Source organism: Eschrichtius robustus, chromosome X, assembly GCF_028021215.1.
Source record: "Eschrichtius robustus isolate mEscRob2 chromosome X, mEscRob2.pri, whole genome shotgun sequence".
Lineage (NCBI taxonomy): Eukaryota > Metazoa > Chordata > Mammalia > Artiodactyla > Eschrichtiidae > Eschrichtius > Eschrichtius robustus.
In genome coordinates this window covers 102,473,578-102,495,576 of record NC_090845.1, presented here as the reverse complement: position 1 = coordinate 102,495,576, position 21,999 = coordinate 102,473,578, and the positions used below count along the sequence as shown (strand labels likewise).

Genomic DNA, 21,999 nt, shown 5'->3' with positions numbered 1-21,999 from the left:
GAAAATATGTTGTTGATTCACAATTTTCAATCAGTCACAACCATAAGCATATTTATCTTCTTTTATACTCTGGTAACCTACATTTTCCCCCATAGGTGATAAGGCAAACTAGGCTTGAGTTTTAAAATGCTAAACAAGTACTTCAATACTGCTACCAAAAATGAAGTGCCAGAAGTCAACTGCACACACTTGTCAAAAACATCAAGCGCCACATGCGTTGAATACGTTTTAAGCCAAAAACTAGTGTAGTTCAAAGGCACAGGTAAATCTGTTAATTTTCTAGAACAAGGAAGGCTTTGTTCCTTTCCTGGAGAGAAACGACTGAAGGCTTCCCCCTTCTTTAAGCATGATTCACAGTGCAAAGAAAGATGAAAATGTTGGGACTTTCCTGGTGGCGCAGTGGTTAAGTATCCGCCTGCCAATGCAGGGGACACGGGTTTGAGCCCTGGTCTGGGAAGATCCCACATGCCGCGGAGCAACTAAGCCCGTGCGCCACAACTACTGAGCCTGCACTCTAGAGCCCACAAGCCACAACTACTGAGCCCAAGAGCCACAACTACTGAAGCCTGTGTGCCCAGAGCCTGTGCTCCGCAACAAGAGAAGCCACTGCAATGAGAAGCCCGCGCGCTGCAACGAAGAGTAGCCCCCACTCGCTGCATCTAGAGAAAGCCTGTGCACAGCAACTAAGACCCAACGCAGACAAAAAAAAAAAAAAAAAAAAAGAATAAACCCAGAAAAGAGGCTTTTCAGTGATCGAGCTTCTTCACAATAAGGCACATGGCTAATGAAATTAACCTGTACATTCTAATTGTACAAAAGCAGGCAGTAACAAAGCAAATTTCATACCCTACTCTAACCGCTTGACTGAATGACTGGACATTCCAAAGGTCTGCCCATACATGTCTGAAATACTGAAACTTACCTAACCTCCAATTTGTTCCTGAGCTACCAATGTGCATGGCTAAATTAGCCACCGCCAGAAAAACAAGAGCAAGATGTAGCATTTTCATAAAAACTTCTTTAAAAGGTGTTTAGAACACAATAGACCTATCGAAAGAAACTTACGGCCCTAATGGAAAAGTTGCTGAGCAAACAGAAGATAACCCAAAGGCCTTTAGCATTACTGACAAGTACATACTCACAAACACACCTCAGGAGGGGTAGCCTATGTTTGAAGGTCATAGAACAGGGTCACCGTATTTAGCAGTTCAGGCTGTGTCTATGAGAGCAGGCATGAGTAGAAGCTGAAATCCAGCCCATGCTCCCCTAAGCAGGCCTGGTGTCTTGTGCAAGACTGTGGCAGGCAGAAAGAGGAGTGCCGTTTTACATTTAGTCTCTCCAGGAGAGCGTCTTTTTGTAATTAATCAACTGAGACAGACTCTTTTTTTTTTTTTAACATCTTTATTGGAATATAATTGCTTTACAATAGTGTGTTAGTTTCTGCTTTATAACAAAGTGAATCAGTTATACATATACGTATGTTCCCATATCTCTTCCCTCTTGCATCTCCCTCCCTCCCACCCTCCCTATCCCACCCCTCTAGGTGGTCACAAAGCACAGAGCTGATCTCCCTGTGCTATGCGGTTGCTTCCCACTGGCTATCTATTTTACGTTTGGTAGTGTATATATGTCCATGCCACTCTCTCACCCTGTCACATCTTACCCCTCCCCCTCCCCATATCCTCAAGTCCATTCTCTAGTAGGTCTGTGTCTTTATTCCCGTCTTGCCCCTAGATTCTTCATGACCTTTTTTTTTTCCTTAGATTCCATATATATGTTAGCATACTGTATTTGTTTTTCTCTTTCTGACTTACTTCACTCTGTATGACAGACTCTAACTCCATCCACCTCACTACAAATACCTCCATTTCGTTTCTTTTTATGGCTGAGTAATATTCCATTGTATATATGTGCCACATCTTCTTTATCCATTCATCCGATGATGGACACTTAGGTTGCTTCCATGTCCTGGCTATTGTAAATAGAGCTGCAGTGAATATTGTGGTACATGACTCTTTTTGAATTATGGTTTTCTCAGGGTATATGCCCAGTAGTGGGATTGCTGGGTCGTATGGTAGTTCTAGTTTTAGTTTTTTAAGGAACCTCCATACTGTTCTCCATAGTGGCTGTATCAATATACATTCCCACCAACAGTGCAAGAGGGTTCCCTTTTCTCCACACCCTCTCCAGCATTTATTGTTTCTAGATTTTTTGATGATGGCCATTCTGACCGGTGTGAGATGATATCTCATTGTAGTTTTATTTGCATTTCTATAATGATTAATGATGTTGAGCATTCTTTCATGTGTTTGTTGGCAATCTGTACATCTTCTTTGGAGAAATGTCTATTTAGGTCTTCTGCCCATTTTTGGATGGGGTTGTTTGTTTTTTTGATATGGAGCTGCATGAGTGGCTTGTAAATTTTGGAGATTAATCCTTTGTCAGTTGCTTCATTTGCAAATATTTTCTCCCATTCTGAGGGTTGTCGAGACAGACTCTTTCTAACTGGTAGGAAAGTTGCTGTAGCCCCATCACAAAGTCATCTTTTCCTGTTACCGTCCTGAAATCCTGGTCTTCCTTGGACTTATAAACCCAATTTTATTTAGGAAAATAGTTAGTAAGCAGTAAGTTTTACAAAATCAAGCTTACTCAATTTCCATAGCTGTGATTTTGTGCTATACCTGTAATTTCAGAGGTAGACTCAGAATGTGTGTGCGCGCGTCTATGTCTGTATATGTATATAGACACACACACACTGACTACTCTAAATATTACACACAACCAATGAAATCACTCTTCCTCCTCTCTGGCCATTATACTGACTCCTGTTAAGTATCAACAGTGTGGAACTGACTCATGTACCCTGGGTAATTTCAAATTATTAAAATTATTTTTACTCACACTCTGATTCCACCTGTAATTTCATTTAATTTACCTTACCTTCCAAGCCAAGATTAGACAACAAAATGGTTACTTGGGAATGTAGCATCTTAACTGTGATGCATTTTGTTCCCACAGCTCCCTCTTTGATAACTATATGTATCTGCTCAGTGAAAAAACAATATTTACTATTCTACCTCACTCTGAACTTTACTTCATTTAGATAACACTGTGTAGTAAATTAAAATATAAAATGTGTGCTTCTCCTGACCGAGATACCATAAATCACTGGAACGACAAAAATCTCCAAAATGTGATTGCCTCAAAGCTACTGCCCTCAGAATGACATATGCAAAGTTATTTTTCTTATCACGACTATTTTTGCCTTAAGGATCATTAGCTTCTAAAAATTAGGTTGTTTCCATGATCACTATTTCAGCTGAAAAACTTTGTAAACATCATGGAAAAGAAGAATAATACAAATAATAATAACTTTTAAAGAAGAATGTCTACTGTACAATATTCTAACGCAATTACTTACATAGCTCTACTTAAACTCTTGATGCTTGGGAATAACATGTTGAATGCAAAGTTGCAATTAAATGAGTTAATTTTCAATTGTCTTACAAAAGTTACATGACCTTCCTTTTCTAAATATTTTAAAATAAATTCTTCCAGCCAGGCTCAAATTTTCAGTTTCATAGTATTTTCCTCTGTTCTTTAGATTTAAAAAAATGTTAAAACATAAGTGATAGTTGAAGATTTATGTATCTGTTAAATTGATTCACTACGTGAGAATTTGCATTTTATTTTCTACTTTAGTAAAGAAATCACTCGAGTGGATGATAAAGCAATTTGAGTATAAGCCTTGGCTTAACAAGAATCTCTGAAATCAGAGATAGCACCAGGCCAACTACTGTGCTGGAGAGTTGTCAATGAATCTTTTCAAAGCTGCCCGTGGTGATACTAATGAGCTCGCTGTTTCATGCTGTTTTCCCTCCATGATGAGGGACTTGCTTTTATCATGTGTGAACAAACTCCTGGTGTACACTGTTCACTCTGGTTCTATACATCTTTTCCAGTCTCTTTTATGAAACGTATACGTTTCTTATTCCTTTCAAAAGTGTCATCACCTTCCTAGATCAGCACTAGTGGCCAAACCAAAGCAACGCAGAGGCACAGGACTTAAGAAGGAAAGATTTTAGAATGAATTGCAAAAAAATACTGACTGGCTTCCAGTGTTTGAGGCTTGTTTCCAACGCAGCAGTTTGAATTTTTACTTTTCGGGGAATCTGTTGTAGGCCTAAACTTAGTAATAATAGGAAAAGAACACTGCCTTTGTAATAAATAGAAATAACTACCAACAACTAACACCTGTATAGCATTTGCTATATACCGGGTATGGTTCTAAGCACTTTACTTATATGAAGTTACTTAATCCTATGAGGTCGGTAATATTAGTAAAAGTTCTAAAACAGGTCAATAACTTATTCCCATTATGTAAGAGCAAGGTTCTCACTGTGAAAATAAGAGTTTAATGCAGGGCTTCCCTGGTGGCGCAGTGGTTGAGAGTCTGCCTGCTAATGCTAGGGGACACGGGTTCGAGCCCTGGTCTGGGAAGATCCCACATGCCGCGGAGCGACTGGGCCCGTGAGCCACAATTACTGAGCCTGCGCGTCTGGAGCCTGTGCTCCGCAACAAGAGAGGCCGCGATAGTGAGAGGCCCGCGCACCATGATGAAGAGTGGCCCCCGCTTGCCGCAACTAGAGAAAGCCCTCGCACAGAAAAAACGAAGACCCAACACAGCCAAAAATAAAATAAATAAATAAATTAATTAATTAAAAAGTTAATGGGTTAATAAAAAAAATAAAAAAATAAAGTCTTAAAAAAAAAATTGTTAGACCTGCCGGAAGAATCTGACAAATCTACATTTAAAAAAAAAAAAAAAGAGTTTAATGCAGATTTCTCTGCTGAAAGAACTCATCGCCATACCAGTCTTTTTACAGATGAAGTAAAAAAGCCCCACTATTACCGCGGAAGTATAAAAATCCAGTAATTTAGTTTTGAAATACGTAGAAGAAATAAGATCAGTTAATATATTTAATTTTAACACGTGAAGTTTACATATAATTTGGGGGCTCTCTTCTGCCATATATATATATTCTCCAAAATTAATATAAACATGTTGTTTGTAGCCTGGTTTGCAATTAACACCTCTTAAGTAGCAATTTAAAATAAAAACCAAAAATCTAACATGCAAGAACATGTTTATTTCTATTTCCTTATGTTAATCCCTGACAGGAATAATGTGCTTCCTCTTTCTCAGATAACTAGGATCTACCCATATTTTGTCTGACAATTTGTAAGATGTTTCATTGATGACAAGGCAGATGGGAGCGGACAGACATTTGGTTGGTTACATACCCATCTTTCTTTCAGCACAGTCATGGTGGTATCATTCTGAAACTTCAGCTGGGTTATTTTACCGTCCTTCAGATTTCAAATTTCTTGAATAGAAGGGAGGTAACCGGAAAAAGCCACTAGTCCCCTGTGTAATGTTGGGCAAGTCACTTCCTTTTTCAGGAACCCAGGCTTTTTTTTTTAATTTGAAAAATGAAGGAGTATAAACATATTGATTTCTTCCAATTCTAAAATATACATTTTAACCAACAAGGTCCTCATTAGTATTTTATTTTTTAAAAAAATCCCTGGTGATGCCAAAATTATTATGCCTGTTATTCACTTTTTAAGAAAATACTAGGGTAATCACAGCCTTCACTTAAAAGCCACAAACAGCTGTGTGGAATCAGCAACGTTCCAAAATATACAAAATTAAATATTTCCCTAAGATGATTTTTCTCAAAGACAATTTCATAACTGTGTCCTCAAAAATACTGGCACACTGCAAATCTTGATTATTTAAGTCTGTTCTTCCTAGTAGATTAAAAAATTCTGAGCAGAAAATTATATCAAAAATAAGTGATCATAGTTATCTACCACTGTAAGCTGCTTTAAACTCACAATTAAACATGCAGTTACAAGGGAGGCAAGTTATACATCAGAGGACATGCAAGCGCTCATACTGCAAGTCAATTGCAACTTACTATTGAACATAGGATTCGAAACAAAAGGCTTTGGCAATAACTGGAGACAAAAAATGGTGGGGAGGAGATCAGTATTTCAAGAGAAGATGGCAAGAACTATAGCATTATAGTTATGAAATATGTCTACATTTTAAAAAAAGTAACACTCCCCTCCTCCCAGCCACGCCCTGCCCCGCCCCACCCCCAGGCAAATGCTATCAGTTGAGTAGACACCATTACTTAGTCAGTTTGCTTCTGGAACTCTCAAGGTGTTCTAAAGGGGTTAATTCTAATCGGAAAAAACATATCAGAATTTCACCTCCTTTACTGAGCTATGGTTACTGATGGGAGTATATGCTATCATTTCAGGTGTCTTGGGGCAAAAACAAACCGTGGAAAAGGATAGGAGCGCTAAGAAGTTTGTGATAAGTATTAGGCACTAATTACCTATCTGCAATATATGTAAGGAATGCCAAATTCGATCTAGTCAAACTCAGCCTTAAATGAATAATAAATAAAAACAATAAAATCTTAAGTGTTCTTAATTGAGGGGAGAGGCAACAGCTATTCTTTAATATATATCTCAAATACTTTGTTAATGAATATGGATGGAAAATGCCATATGTCTAGAAAAATCTTGACCCTGCTAGCTAGCAGCTAAAAGCATTAGGCTTCAATAGTGAGTACCACACATACACTCTCTAAGCACTGAGTATGGAACACTAGGTGCTTGGGGGTAGAAGAATTAAGAAATCAGCCCCTAACCTTGAAGAGTATTTGATGATACTAGAGAAGCAAGAAGAATTTTAAGTGCCTCTTCCAATGGACCGAAAAGATGTGCTTCTAACTTTTAATTATCAAAATCATCATCCTAGGGAAAACGGTACAGTTAAATACTACTACCACAAGAGTAGCAAACATCTTTTTATCAGAAAGTTCAACTCAGGAAGCGTCCAAGACTGTGAGTCAGGGTGTATCATTAAAATTTGGGAGTACACTGTTCCCGATAGAAAAAGCACTTCGAGGATGTCATTCCACACCTTGAAAAATGCCCTTTATTGATGCCCCCAAAGGAGACTGTTCACCTTACACAGTGAGCAGAGCGTTATATCTTTGATTCTGTCAGTGTTCTTTTCTTGATTCTTTTGTTAAGATATTCTAATGGCTAAAAGAATGAACTAAATGTAGTGGGTGGGATGAGAGAAATTTTATTAGTTATAACAGTACTACTATGATATATTTAGGAACTTAATAGGACTTACTACTAAAAGACCCCACAAGACAAAGGAGCAATCATCACTTCTAATAATGGTAGGTTTTCACATACTTACATAAACAAATTCGTCAAAACTTATCTTCCCATCTTTATACCTGTCACCATCCAGCATGAGTTTTTGAATAATTTCTCTCACTTTATATCCCGGTAATGGCATATTAGCTTCCTTGAAAAGCTCATGAAGTTCATAGTCACAGATGAATCCATTGCTCTTGAGATCTTTGTAAAAAGGGAGACCAAGCAAAAATGGAAACAAATTAACCTATTAGAGTATTTTTCTTCATTTTAGGCTCAGTTCATAAGCTCACCTAAATACAATGTTTTTCTTTCTTATTGTTTGGTACCTAAGGCTGTTTGAAAGGGAAATGCAAATTTTAACCGAAAAGGGCATGGTTTACATCATGTTTTTTTATGTTCTAAACAGTGTATAAGTAGCTTTACTTAAAAATAGCATCCCTAATATTAAGAAAGCATAGTTGTTTAACAAAATTATTATTAAATCATAAAGCTGACAGGACTTTAAAAATTAAAGAATTAATAGATTATACACCAATAAAACACTGCCATGGTATAAAACAATTTCTACTGTAGCTATTTAGAAGTTTTATGCCCCTTATTCTCCCCTTAGTCTAATAGAACAGTTTATGAATTAATGCTGATTATATTACACAGCACACCTGAAATTACAATACCATCTTCAGTGCCAATTTTTTCAAGAGTTAATGTAAATAAACGTTAAGCCAAAACAAATATGGAGTTCATAAAAATAAATGCAGTCATGAGTAATGCAAATGTATAAATAACTTCTAAATTTTTGTGCTTTCATAACTTAACACTGTATCTAAGTGCTAATGAGGCTTATTCTGAAACTGTTAAAAATGGGAAAAAAACCTGATCAATGACGAAAAGTTAATTTATTGGAAAAGAGGGCTAATGTCCTGAGGGTTATAATCACTTGGGTATATTTTTTTAGTAAAGAAAGTTGGACTTTCAACAGCAATCTCAAATACTTGTTGTTCAAAAATGCTTTTTATTCCTTAGGTCCTCCACTGATTTTCATATATAAATTTAATTATAATAAAGGGAAGCAATCTGAATAGAGAAATGACTCAAGATGACCACAACACCATTCAAGAAAATGTACTATGAAGTTAATGTATTTGATATATTACTGCTTAAAAACTGTACCAGAGGGCTTCCCTGGTGGCGCAGTGGTTGAGAATCTGCCTGCCAATGCAGGGGACACGGGTTCGAGCCCCGGTCTGGGAAGATCCCACATGCCGCGGAGCAACTAGGCCCGTGAGCCACAACTACTGAGCCTGCACGTCTGGAGCCTGTGCTCCACAACAAGAGAGGCCGCGATAGTGAGAGGCCCGCACACCGCGATGAAGAGCGGCCCCCGCTTGCCGCAACTAGAGAAAGCCCTTGCACAGAAACGAAGACCCAACACAGCCAAAAATAAATAAATAAAATAAATAAACTTGAAAAAAAAAGGCCACAAGCAAAATTATTAAAAAAAAAAAACCCAAAAACTGTACCAGATACTGTTCCTGGGATTGGGGATACTGCAATCAATGAAAGAAAGTCTTGCTGTACAAAAGCTCACATTCTAATGACAACTAATAAGCAAATAACATATAACATAAGGTATGATTATAAACATAATGTAATATGGCGTAAGTGCTATGAAGAAAAATAAAGAGGGGTTAGGGGTTAGACTAGGGGCTATTTTGCCCCCCAGGGAATATTCAGAAATGTCTGGAGACATTTTTGATTAGCACACACAGCTGGGGGTGGGGAAGATGCAGCTAAATATCCTACAATGCATATGACCCCCCTTCCACAGAACTGTGCGGCCCGATATGTCAACGTTGAAGTTGAGGAACCCTGCATTATAGTGACAGGTGGGGATGTGGGTGGTGGTGGGGGTGCTATTTACATAGAATGCTCAAGGACAGCCACTTTGATGAGGTTATATTTGAATGAAGACTTATGTGAGGTAAGAAAGCACATCATATGGCTATCGGGGGGGGGGGGAGTTTTAGGTAGAGCAAACAGCAAATGCCAAGTCTCTGATGTGGAAGAGTGTCTGGTGTGTTTTGGGGACGGCAAAGATCCAGTATGACTTCAGCAGAGTGAGCAAAGGAGAAAATGAGAGATGAGGTCAGGAAACTGATCATAAAAGCTCTTATTCAAAATATTAAATGCCCTGTATGAAACCAATACATTGAAAGCTAATGATATTGTTATGTTTACTTTTAATGAAGTATATGATTTTAGAGTCAAATATTCTTAAACATAGATTACCATATTTTTAATCTATCAATTAAAATATCTATACTTTTAAAGCATCATCACCAAACTACCCAACACTTCTGAAAAGCACTAATATTTCCTTTGAGGTAAAGCACTTGATTCCCCTAGGGCACATCTTCAAGTTTTTTTGCTTTGAACTTATAAAAGGCCATACATCAAACACTTGATTAGTAAAGTGTTTATATGCAGAAATCAATCCAGCAACAACATCTGCAGCTGCTAAAAAGAACAAAGTAATCCACGTGGCACTGTGGCAGGATTTTAGCAATTTTTGATGAGTGAAATTCTTGGGTTTCAATACACCTTCTCCTATGCATATACCAGTCTATTTCTCCCATTTTCTTTAAAAAGTTAAAAGAGAGCTCAGTACTACAGAGTTAAGTGTGACAAAGTGAAAGATACACAGCATAGATGAAGGGACACAAGAGAGATTAATAGGACACCGGATCTAATTTCATCTTGGCTACTAATTTGCCCAAGTCATCTCTCCAGATCTTAGTTTTCTCATCTGTAAAAGGAGGGCTTTAGATCAAATGATCTCTAAGGTCCCCTTTTAGCTCAAAAAACTGGAGATAAAAACCATCATACACAGGAAAAATACAGAGCAATAACATTCTGATCACTACTATACCTCAGTATCTAAATACTATATTCCTTCATTTTATGATATCTTTAGAAAAGGAGATAGCTTATTCCTTGCAACTATCAAAACTCTTTCTGAGAGACCTACAAGATGGCAGAAGAGTAAGCCATGGAGATCACCTTCCTCCCCACAAATACATCAGAAATACATCTACATGTGGAACAACTCCTACAGAACACCTACTGAACGCTGGCAGAAGACCTCAGACTTCCCAAAAGGCAAGAAACTCCCCACGTACCTGGGTAGGGCAAAAGAAAAAAGAAAAACCAGAGACAAGAGAATAGGGACGGGACCTGCACCACGGGGAGGGAGCTGTGAAGGAGGAAAAATTTCTGCACACTAGGAAGCCCCCTCACTGGCAGGGATGGGAGTGGGGGAGCTTTGGAGCCACGGAGGAGAGCGCAGCAACAGGAGTGTGGAGGGCAAAGCAGAGAGATTCCCGCACAGAGGATCAGTGCCGACCAGCACTCACCAGCCTGAGAGGCCTGTCTGCTCACCCGCCCGGGCGGGCGGGGGCTGGGAGCTGAGGCTCGGGCTTCGGAGGTCAGATCCCAGGGAGAGGACTGGGGTTGGCTGCGTGAACACAGCCTGAAGGGGGCTAGTGCGCCACAGCTAGCTGGGAGGGAGTCCGGGAAAAAGTCTGGACCTGCCTAAGAGGCAAGAGACCATTGTGTCAGGGTGCACGAGGAGAGGGGATACAGAGTGCCACCAAAATGAGCTCCAGAGACGGGTGCGAGCCGCGGCTATCAGCGTGGACCCCAGAGATGGGCATGAGACGCTAAGGCTGCTCCTGCAGCCACCAAGAAGCCTATGAACAAGCACAGGTCACTATCCACACCGCCCCTCCCGGGAGCCTGTGCAGCCCGCCACTGCCAGGGTCCCGTGATCCAGGAACAACTTCCCCTGGAGAACACACCGCGTGCTTCAGGCTGTTGCAATGTCACGCTGGCCTCTGCCGCCGCAGGCTCTCCCCGCATTCCGTACCCCTCCCTCCCCCCGGCCTGAGTGAACCAGAGCCCCCTAATCAGCTGCTACTTTAACCCCATCCTGTCTGAGTGAAGAACAGACGCCCTCAGGCCACCTGCACGCAGAGGCAGGGCCAAATCCAAAGCTGAACCTCAGGAGCTGTGCGAACAAAGAAGAGAAAGGGAAATCTCTCCCAGCAGCCTCAGGAGCAGTGGATTAAATCTCCACAGTCAACTTGATGTACCCTGCATCTGCGGCATACATGAATAGACAACGAATCATCCCAAAATTGAGTCAGTGGACTTTGAGAGCAGTGAAATATATATATTTATTTACTGATTTGGTTGCTCTCTTCCTTTACATATATATATATATGTGTGTGTGTTTATATTTTCTCTTTTTGTGAGTGTGTATGTGTATGCTTCTTTGTGTGATTTTGTCTGTATAGCTTTGCTTTTACCATTTGTCCTAGGGTACTGTATGTCCGTATTGTTTTTTTTTTTTTAAGTATAGCTTTTAGCACTTGTTATCATTGGTGGATTTGTTTTTTGGTTTGGGTGCTCTCTTCTTTCTTTCTTTTTTTTTTCTTTTTTTATTACTTTTTAATTTTTTAAAATTTTTAATAATTATTTTTTATTTTAATAACTTTATTTTATTTTTTTCTTTCTTTCTTTTTTTCTCCCTTTTTTTCTGAGCTGTGTGGCTGACAGGGTCTTGGTGCTCCGACCAGGTGTCAGGCCTATGCCTCTGAGGTGGGAGAGCCGAGTTCAGGACATTGGTCCACCAGAGACCTCCCGGCTCCACGTAATATCAAAAGGCGAAAGCCCTCCCAGAGATCTCCATATCAATGCTAAGACCCAGCTCCACTCAACGACCAGTAAGCTACAGTGCTGGACACCCTATGCCAAACAACTAGCAAGACAGGAACACAACCTCACCCATTAGCAGAGAGGCTACCTAAAATCATAATAAGGTCACAGACACCCCAAAACACACCAGCAAACGCGATCCTGCCCACCAAAAAGACAAGATCCAGCCTCATCCACCAGAACACAGGCACTAGTCCCCTCCACCAGGAAGCCTACACAACCCACTGAACCAACCTTAGCCACTGGGGACAGACACCAAAAACAATGGGAACTACAAACCTGCAGCCTGCGAAAAGGAGACCCCAAACAGTAAGTTAAGCAAAATGAGAAGACAGAGAAACACACAGCAGATGAAGGAGCAAGGTAAACACCCACCAGACCAAACTAATGAAGAGGAAGTAGGCAGTCTACTGAAAAAGAATTCAGAGTAATGATAGTAAAGATGATCCAAAATCTTGGAAATAGAATGGAGAAAATACAAGAAACGTTTAACAAGGACCTAGAAGAACTAAAGAGCAAACAAACAATGATGACCAGCACAATAAGTGAAATGAAGAATTCTCTAGAAGGAATCAATAGCAGAATAACTGAGGCAGAAGAACGGATAAGTAACCTGGAAGATAAAATAGTGAAAATAACTACTGCAGAGCAGAATAAAGAAAAAAGGATGAAAAGAATAGAGGACAGTCTCAGAGACCTCTCGGACAACACTAAATGCACCAACATTCGAATTATAGGGGTCCCAGAAGAAGAAGAGAAAAAGAAACGGACTGAGAAAATATTTGAAGAGATTATATTGAAAACTTCCCTAATATGGGAAAGGAAATAGTTAATCAAGTCCAGGAAGCACAGAGAGTCCCATACAGGATAAATCCAAGGAGAAACACGCCAAGACACGTATTAATGAAACTATGAAAAATTCAATACAAAGAAAAAATATTCAAAGCAGCAAGGGAAAAACAACAAATAACATACAAGGGAATCCCCCATAAGGTTAACAGCTGATCTTTCAGCAGAAACTCTGCAAGCCAGAAGGGAGTGGCAGGACATATTTAAAGTGATGAAAGGGAAAAACCTACAACCAAGATTACTCTACGCATCAAGGATCTCATTCAGATTCGATGGAGAAATTAAAACCTTTACAGACAAGCAAAAACTAAGAGAATTCAGCACCACCAAACCAGCTCTACAACAAATGCTAAAGGAACTTCTCTAGGCAGGAAACACAGGAGAAGGAAAAGACCTACAATAACAAACCCAAAACAATTAAGAAAATGGTAATAGGAACATATGTATTGATAATTACCTTAAATGTAAATGGATTAAATGCTCCAATCAAAAGACACAGACTGGCTGATTGGATACAAAAACAAGACGCATATATATGCTGTCTACAAGAGACCCACTTCAGACCTAGGGACACATACAGACTGAAAGTGAGGGGATGGAAAAAGATATTCCATGCAAATGGAAATCAAAAGGAAGCTGGAGCAGCAATTCTCATATCAGACAAATAGACTTTAAAATAAAGACTATTACAAGAGACAAAGAAGGACACTACATAATGATCAAGGGATCAATCCAAGAAGAAGGTATAACAATTGTAAATATTTATGCACCCAACATAGGAGCACCTCAATACATAAGGCAAATACTAACATCCATAAAAGGGGAAATTGACATTAACACAATCATAGTGGGGGATTTTAATACCCCACTTTCACCAATGGACAGATCATCCAAAATGAAAATAAATAAGGAAACACAAGCTTTAAATGGTACATTAAACAAGATGGACTTAATTGATATTTTTAGGACATTCCATCCAAAAACAACAGAATACACCTTCTTCTCAAGTGCTCAGGGAACATTCTCCAGGATAGATCATAACTTGGGTCACAAATCAAGTCTTGGTAAATTTAAGAAAACTGAAATCGTATCAAGCATCTTTTCCAACCACAACGCTATGAGACTAGATATCAATTGCAGGAAAAAATCTGTAAAAAATACAAACACATGGAAGCTAAACAATACACTACTTAATAACCAAGAGATCACTGAAGAAATCAAAGAGGAAATCAAAAAATACCTAGAAACAAATGACAATGAAAACACGACGACCCAAAACCTATGAGATGCAGCAAAAGCAGTTCTAAGAGGGAAGGTTATAGCAATACAATCCTACCTCGAAACAAAAAACATCTCAAATAAACAACCTAACCTTACAGCTAAAGCCATTAGAGAAAGAAGAACAAAAAATACGAAAGTTAGCAGAAGGAATGAAATCATAAAGATCAGATCAGAAATAAATGAAAAAGAAATGAAGGAAACAATAGCAAATATCAATAAAACTAAAAGCTGGTTCTTTGAGAAGATAAACAAAATTGATAAACCATTAGCCAGACTCATCAAGAAAAAAAGGGAGAAGACTAAAATCAACAGAATTAGAAATGAAAAGGAGAAGTAACAACTGACACTGCAGAAATACAAAGGCTCATGAGAGATTACTACAAGCAACTCTATGCCAATAAAATGGACAACCTGGAAGAAATGGACACATTCTTAGAAAAGCACAACCTTCTGAGACTGAACCAGAAAGAAATAGAAAATATGAACAGTCCAATCACAAGCACTGAAACTGAGACTGTGATTAAAAATCTTCCAACAACAAAAGCCCAGGACCAGACGGCTTCACAGGAGAATTCTATCAAACATTTAGAGAAGAGCTAACACCTATTCTTCTCAAACTCGCCCAAAACATAGCAGAGGGAGGAACACTCCCAAACTCATTCTACAAGGCCACCATCAGTCTGATACCAAAACCAGACAAAGATGTCACAAAGAAAGAAAACTACAGGCCAATATCACTGTTGAACACAGATGCAAAAATCCTCAACAAAATACTAGCAAACAGAATCCAACAGCACATTCAAAGGATCATACACCATGATCAAGTGGGGTTTATCCCAGGAATGCAAGGATTCTTCAATATACGCAAATCAATCAATGTGATATACCATATTAATAAATTGAAGGATAAAAAGCATATGATCATCTCAATAGATGCAGAAAAAGCTTTCGACAAAATTCAACACCCATTTATGATAAAAACCCTCCAGAAAGTAGGCATAGAGGGAACTTTCCTCAACATAATAAAGGGCATATATGACAAACCCACAGCCAACATCATTCTCAATGGTGAAAAACTGAAACCTTTTCCACTAAGATCAGGAACAAGACAAGGTTGCCCACTCTCACCATTATTATTCAACATAGTTTTGGAAGTTTTAGCCACAGCAATCAGAGAAGAAAAAGAAATAAAGGGAATCCAAATTGGAAAAGAAGAAGTAAAGCTGTCACTGTTTGCAGATGACATGATAGTATACATAGAGAATCCTAAAGATGCTACCAGAAAACTACTAGAGCAAATCAATGAATTTGGTAAAGTAGCAGGATACAAAATTAAGGCACAGAAATCTCTTGCATTCCTATACCCTAATGATGAAAAATCTGAAAGAGAAATTAAGGAAACACTGCCATATACCATTGCAACAAAAAGAATAAAATACCTAGGAATAAACCTACCTAAGGAGACAAAAGACCTGTATGCAGAAAACTATAAGACACTGATGAAAGAAATTAAAGATGATACAAACAGATGGAGAGATACACCATGTTCTCGGATTGGAAGAACCAACATTGTGAAAATGACTCTACTACCCAAAACAATCTACAGATTCTATGCAATCCCTATCAAACTACCAATGGCATTTTTCACAGAACTAGAAGAAAAAATCGCACAATTTGTATGGAAACACAAAAGACCCCAAATAGCCACAGTAATCTTGAGAAAGAAAAACGGAGCTGGAGGAATCAGGCTTCCAGACTTCGGACTGTACTACAAAGCTACAGTAATCAAGACAGTATGGTACTGGCACAAAAACAGAAATATAGATCAATGGAACAGGACAGAAAGCTCAGAGATAAACCCATGCACATATGGTCATCTTACCTTTGAGGAAGGAGGCAAGAATATACAATGGAGAAAAGACAGCCTCTTCAATAAGTGGTGCTGGGAAAACTGGACAGGTACATGTAAAAGAATGAAATTAGACACTCCCTAACACCACACACAAAAATAAACTCAAAATGGATTAAAGACCTAAATGTAAAGCCAGACACTATCAAACTCTTAGAGGAAAATATAGGCAGAACACTATGACATAAATCACAGCAAGATCCTTTTTGACCCACCTCCTAGAGAAATGGAAATAAAAACAAAAATAAATCAACGGGACCTAATGAAACTTAAAAGCTTTTGCACAGCAAAGGAAACCATAAACAAGACGAAAAGACAACCCACAGAATGGGAGAAAATATTTGCAAATGAAGTAACTGACAAAGGATTAATCTCCAAAATTTCCAAGCAGCTCATGCAGCTCCATATCAAAAAAACAAACAACCCAATCCAAAAATGGGCAGAAGACCTAAATAGACATTTCTCCAAGGAAGATATACAGATTGCCAACAAACACATGAAGGAATGCTCAACATCATTAACCATTAGAGAAATGCAAATCAAAACCACAATGAGGTATCACCTCACACCAGTCAGAATGGCCATCATCAAAAACTCTACAAACAATAAATGTTGGAGAGGATGTGGAGAAAAGGGAACCCTCTTGCACTGTTGGTGGGAATGTAAATTGATACAGCCACTATGGAGAACAGTATGGAGGTTCCTTAAAAAACTAAAAATAGAACTACCATACGACCCAGCAATCCCACTACTGGGCATATACCCTGAGAAAACCATAATTCAAAAAGAGTCATGTACCAAAATGTTCACTGCAGCTCTATTTACAACAGCCAGGACATGGAAGCAACCTAAGTGTCCATCGACAGATGAATGGATAAAGAAGATGTGGCACATATATACAATGGAATATTACTCAGCCATAAAAAGAAACGAAATTGAGTTATTTGTAGTGAGGTGGATGGACGTAGAGACTGTCATACTGAGTGAAGTAAGTCAGAAAGAGAAAAACAAGTCTTGTATGCTAACACATATACATGGAATTTAAAAAAAAGAAATGGTTCTGAAGAACCTAGGGGCAGGACAGGAATAAAGACGCAGACGTAGAGAATGGATTTGAGGACACGGGGAGGGGGAAGAGTAAGCTGGGACGAAGTGAGAGAGTGGCATGGACGTAAATACACTACCAAACGTAAAATAGATAGCTAGTGGGAAGCAGCCGCATAGCACAGGGAGATCAGCTCGGTGCTTTGCGACCACCTAGAGGGGTGGCATAGGGAGGGTGGGAGGGAGACGCAAGAGGGAGGAGATATGGGGATATATGTATAGCTGATTCACTTTGTTATAAAGCAGAAACTAACACACCATTGTAAAGCAATTATACTCCAATAAAGATGTTAAAAAAAATGAGTTACCAAGAAGAAAATTAAATTAAAAAAAAAAAAACTGTTTCCACGCCAGCAATTTCTGATAGAAAGATATTTTTAAATGTATTCTACTTTTCTCTGACTTCTGAAATGACATATCTGAGCAAAATTTAAGCATGTTATTTACTCCAGTTTAGAGCTAGAGTGTTGTTCTTTTTGTATTCTCAGGGATACAACAGAAGTGGAAGGTAGAGATGTTTAAAAATAAATATTGGAGAACTATAATGAATTCAGGGCTACATGAAACTAATAAAGGCCCTGAGAGTCTAGTCTATCTGGCAGTTTCTTTGCTTTAGGTAGAAGAGAGGTACAGGCAATGAGGGAACTACCACTTGTGTGCACCCTCTCTGAAATAACCTCTCTTGAGCATTAATTAGAAGCTCACTGATGTGATTAAAAGATGCCAGGAAGTAGCCACCCTAAAATATAACTAACATAAAATAACCATATGTGGAAATACCATTTTGAAGTAAGTGTAGTAGTAACAGATGCTTTTAGTAATGGACAGGAACGTTTTAAAGGGCGGTTGGAGGAATAAGAATTTGTCATTACCTGACAATCTTATGAGACTGTAAATCTCTTGATGAAGATTCTTCTAAACCTTTTTATCTCCCACCCCAATATGTAGCACAGTACCTTGCATAGAATAAGCAGAGGGAAAAATAATTTTTGTAGAATCATTGATCCTCAAGTATTTTTTAGTTAATTTTTATTGGAGTACAGTTGCTTTACAATGATGTATTAGTTTCTGCTGTACAGCAAAGTGAATCAGTTATACATATACATATATCCACCCTTTTTTAGATTCTGTTCCCATATAGGTCACAGTACTCATTACAGAGTATTGAGTAGAGTTCCCTGTGCCATACAGTAGGTTCTTATTAGGATCCTCAAGTATTAAACCAGGAAAAGAATGCTCTAATCTAATGAGCATTTAAAAAACAGAACTAAGCAAACAACAATGACCAAAAAATGCAGAAATAGCACTGAAAAACTGAATGGCAATTCATCAGGAAACCCTGAGGACAGAAATATCTCTTAAATAACATTCAATCTCATTCCCTTTGTTCTAATTCTGTCCCCACCCAGCAGCCTTCACATCTGTAATTTGGTTTTCTAAGTGAACACACCCACCAAGGAGTCTCCAAGTAGACTACCAGTGATGGCTGTCAGGTCAGGACCTCTCTCTCATTCTAAATGTAGAAACCTGCTTTGACTTTATTAAGAAATACCTGTGCATTTGTATAGCAGGAGTCAACCTCCAGAGCAAACTGAGTACCTACTCTGTGGCAGGCACAGCGCTAGACACCAAAGATAACAGAATTAATCAGACAGAATCTGTGGCTCTTACTTGAAACTGTGGCTTCAAAATACTTATAAAAATTTGGAGTCACTTTGAATCTCTTTCCTGTATCTTTCCTGATATGGGAAAAGAATCATTGACCATGTGTCATCTACTTTTACATATTTGTAAAGTTTTATCTACTCTGTTTCTCCATATTTTTAACAGCAGATCTGGCTTGTAATACCTCCCGAGATCAAAGGCATTTTAGTGTTAGTACTAGTAAATTACTGCAAGGTTTTCTTAGAGTCCCTAAATCATACCTTTTGAAGAAAACAATTTTAATTTCAATAAGGCAGAGGGAGCCTAAAAAGGCAGCTTGCAATTAATTTTGGAAAATCTCCCAGCTGCTAAAGTACTTGAAAGACAAAACAGGGTGCAATTATTTTAAAAGAGTTTTATGCTAATTTTATTTCCAATCCCCAGCCAAAACACACACACACACACACACACACACACACACACACACACACACACACACACACACACACACACACACACACCCTTAAACAATATCAGAGATCTAATGTGCTGCGCTTCGGAAGGCTAGAATATGTGACAGCACAAAGGCATTTTAGAAAGCTTCCCCCTCTTCAGTGACGTTATTAACCAGGAGCTCGAGACTATGTTTGATGGTGAACTTTTCCTATTCTGAGTTTTGACATAAACATGAGAATTTAATAACAAATGGACCCCAAAACACAGCTCTAGATTGAAAGCAGTTTTAACAGCTGGAAATCACAACCTCCTGGCATGATGGCAGTCCTTTATTTTCTCATTAAAGCTGCCAGTATTCTGAAGGCCCTTTCTGGCTCATTTGCCCCTTCTGGCTCATTTGCCCCTTCCTTGTTAACTACAGATTGGTGTGGGGTGGAACAGGTTCTGCATTTCGAAGACTCTTCTGTTCCAGCATCATATTTTCGACCACCCGATAAAGTAGATATTATCATACAGCCTGTATTATCTACAGCATTCTCAATGTTTCTGCAAACACAGGTCTCAACTGTCAGGTTCAGAAAATATGGTCAGTGTGGGCAGACACTGACGGGCTGCAGGCAAAAAGAAGAAACTCCACCTACCCAATGAACAAAGTTCCCGCATGGAGTCCAGAGCTGAACTTCAAGAAATGGATCAAGTGTTCTATTTTTAAAGAAAGATAGCTATACTTGAAAAAAAAAATCACTAAGACACTCCCAGTGCTGTACCAGAGATGCCAGTGTCTCAGTATCTTTCAAACTGGCTGCTGAATTCATCAGAAAGGAACCAAATGTTTTTAACAACAGATCCTCTCTGTCTGTCTGTCTCTATGATGACACATGTAGGTTCACATCTGCATTGTTTTGAAAGAAACCTCATTATGCTATCTTACCAAGTATTATTTTAGATGCCAGTTAACTCTCCCAAAACCCTCCCCCCAAGTAACCTTAAAGTAAATAAACTTATTATACAGCCATGTTCCTGCAGAAGTTTGGATCACACCAAGAATGCATATCCTTAAAAGGAAATGTTTTCCCTCCCCTTGCATCCTGTTATTTAAGCTATTTTAAGTACTTGTCTGGAGAAAGCTGAGCCAGAATTCAAGTGGTTTTGATTTTAGCTGCTGTTTTACACTGCCCATGTCCAGGTGGTATGTGGTACAATCTATCACTTCAAATGCATCTTTTGGGGGTGCTACTTTGTCTTATAAATCTGACAGTGAGAAAGACCGGGATTTCCCTTGACCCCTGGGTTTTGTGTGTAACTGTGTGTTGCTTTATTCATCCTTGAATCTGTTAAATCTAGTGTCTTTCTTTATAAACAGGTCACGTATGTGTGTCCTCATCTGCAACACATATGCAACCTCTTTACAAACCCACTACGGACAGTACTCATTAGGACTTAAAGAAGAAAACCAATCAAGTGCAGATGCACATCCTTTCAGAAAAGCTGTGTTTAAAAGTTCCATTTAGTTTAACCAATATATTCCACAAATTTTTTGCACTAAAAAAATGACAAAAGGAATCTATATATTTAACAATAATGGATTTAAACACACACACACACACGATCCTGATTGCCTATGAAAGCACACAAAATATTAATTTAAAAGACTCAGCCAAAAGACTTGTGCAGAAGAATTTATATTATATTCCACCCTCAGATCTAAGCAATAAAGTCGAGCTTTCATTAGGCATTAAAACTTTAGAAAAGGCAGCTGCTAAACATCTCCAGATGCTTAAACACGGGTTTTGCCTTTCACAGCTTATACCTTTTGAGGTAGCTCATTCCAGCGAATACATATAAGAGGCAGTTTAATGAGTCCCAGCTAAGGATAGAATAGAGGTCGCTACCAAAGAGTTCATCCTAATAGTGGATCCCCAAAGGTGGAGGTCAATTACAGCTGAAGGCTGGACAAGGTTAGAGGTCTGAGACCAGGCAATCAAAAATGCTGTCTATCAATTGTTTTCCAACTCAAAACTTCCAGCAGTTTGGCCATCATTTTCCACCTGCTGCCACTTCCCCACTTAAAAAATACACACACCCACACGAGCGCATTCTCGCACACCCCCAATCTGTGCTCCTATCTTCCACACAGTCAAAACATGGTTTTCAGACTATCCTGAGACCTTCATTTCTAATATTCCATCAATAATTAACCAGATGGCACAGTGAAAGAGCACTGGTTTATTTTTTTTTTTGGTTGGGCTGTAGTTTTAATTTTTTAAGCCATAATTAAACAAATATGCACTGGTGCCGTCTTATTGAATACTAAAAGTAAATTAAAAGAAACCACCATGCTTTTTGTGGCATCATCCTGATGTGGTTTTTATATACTAGAGAATATCAAGTAATTTGAAATAACTCAACTTCCTGAGATGAGAAAATCTGGTACAGCTACAATCACCATAACCAAAAATTTTTGTCTTAGTTTGGTGGGCAGCCTCAAAGGAATATACCCACACTCTTCCTAGTCATTTATGAAACCCCATTATTTTATTTCAAAAGTGCTGAATTCCTGTTTGGAAAAAAAAACCTGAGCGGCTATTGCTTAGGAGAGAAAAAAGCGTTTGCAGGACTAAAGACAATCTGAGAAGATCTACATTACATGAATTTATCTTTATGACAAGGCATCATTCAAATGACCTTTAGCTTCCATAACAAGATTAAAGTCCCAGAGTGTA

The 21,999-nt window shown here is 38.6% G+C and overlaps 1 protein-coding gene across 3 annotated transcripts in view; it reads right to left on the bottom strand.

The window, feature by feature from the left end:
* PLS3 (plastin 3) overlaps positions 1–21,999 on the bottom strand; it is an 88,960-nt gene that overhangs the window by 23,716 nt on the left and 43,245 nt on the right. For all 3 annotated transcript variants that reach the window (XM_068532561.1, XM_068532562.1, XM_068532563.1), the window contains exon 3: positions 7,295–7,458. In XM_068532561.1, coding sequence (XP_068388662.1) covers positions 7,295–7,458 — 164 coding nt within the window. The remainder of the gene's footprint in view (positions 1–7,294; positions 7,459–21,999) is intronic.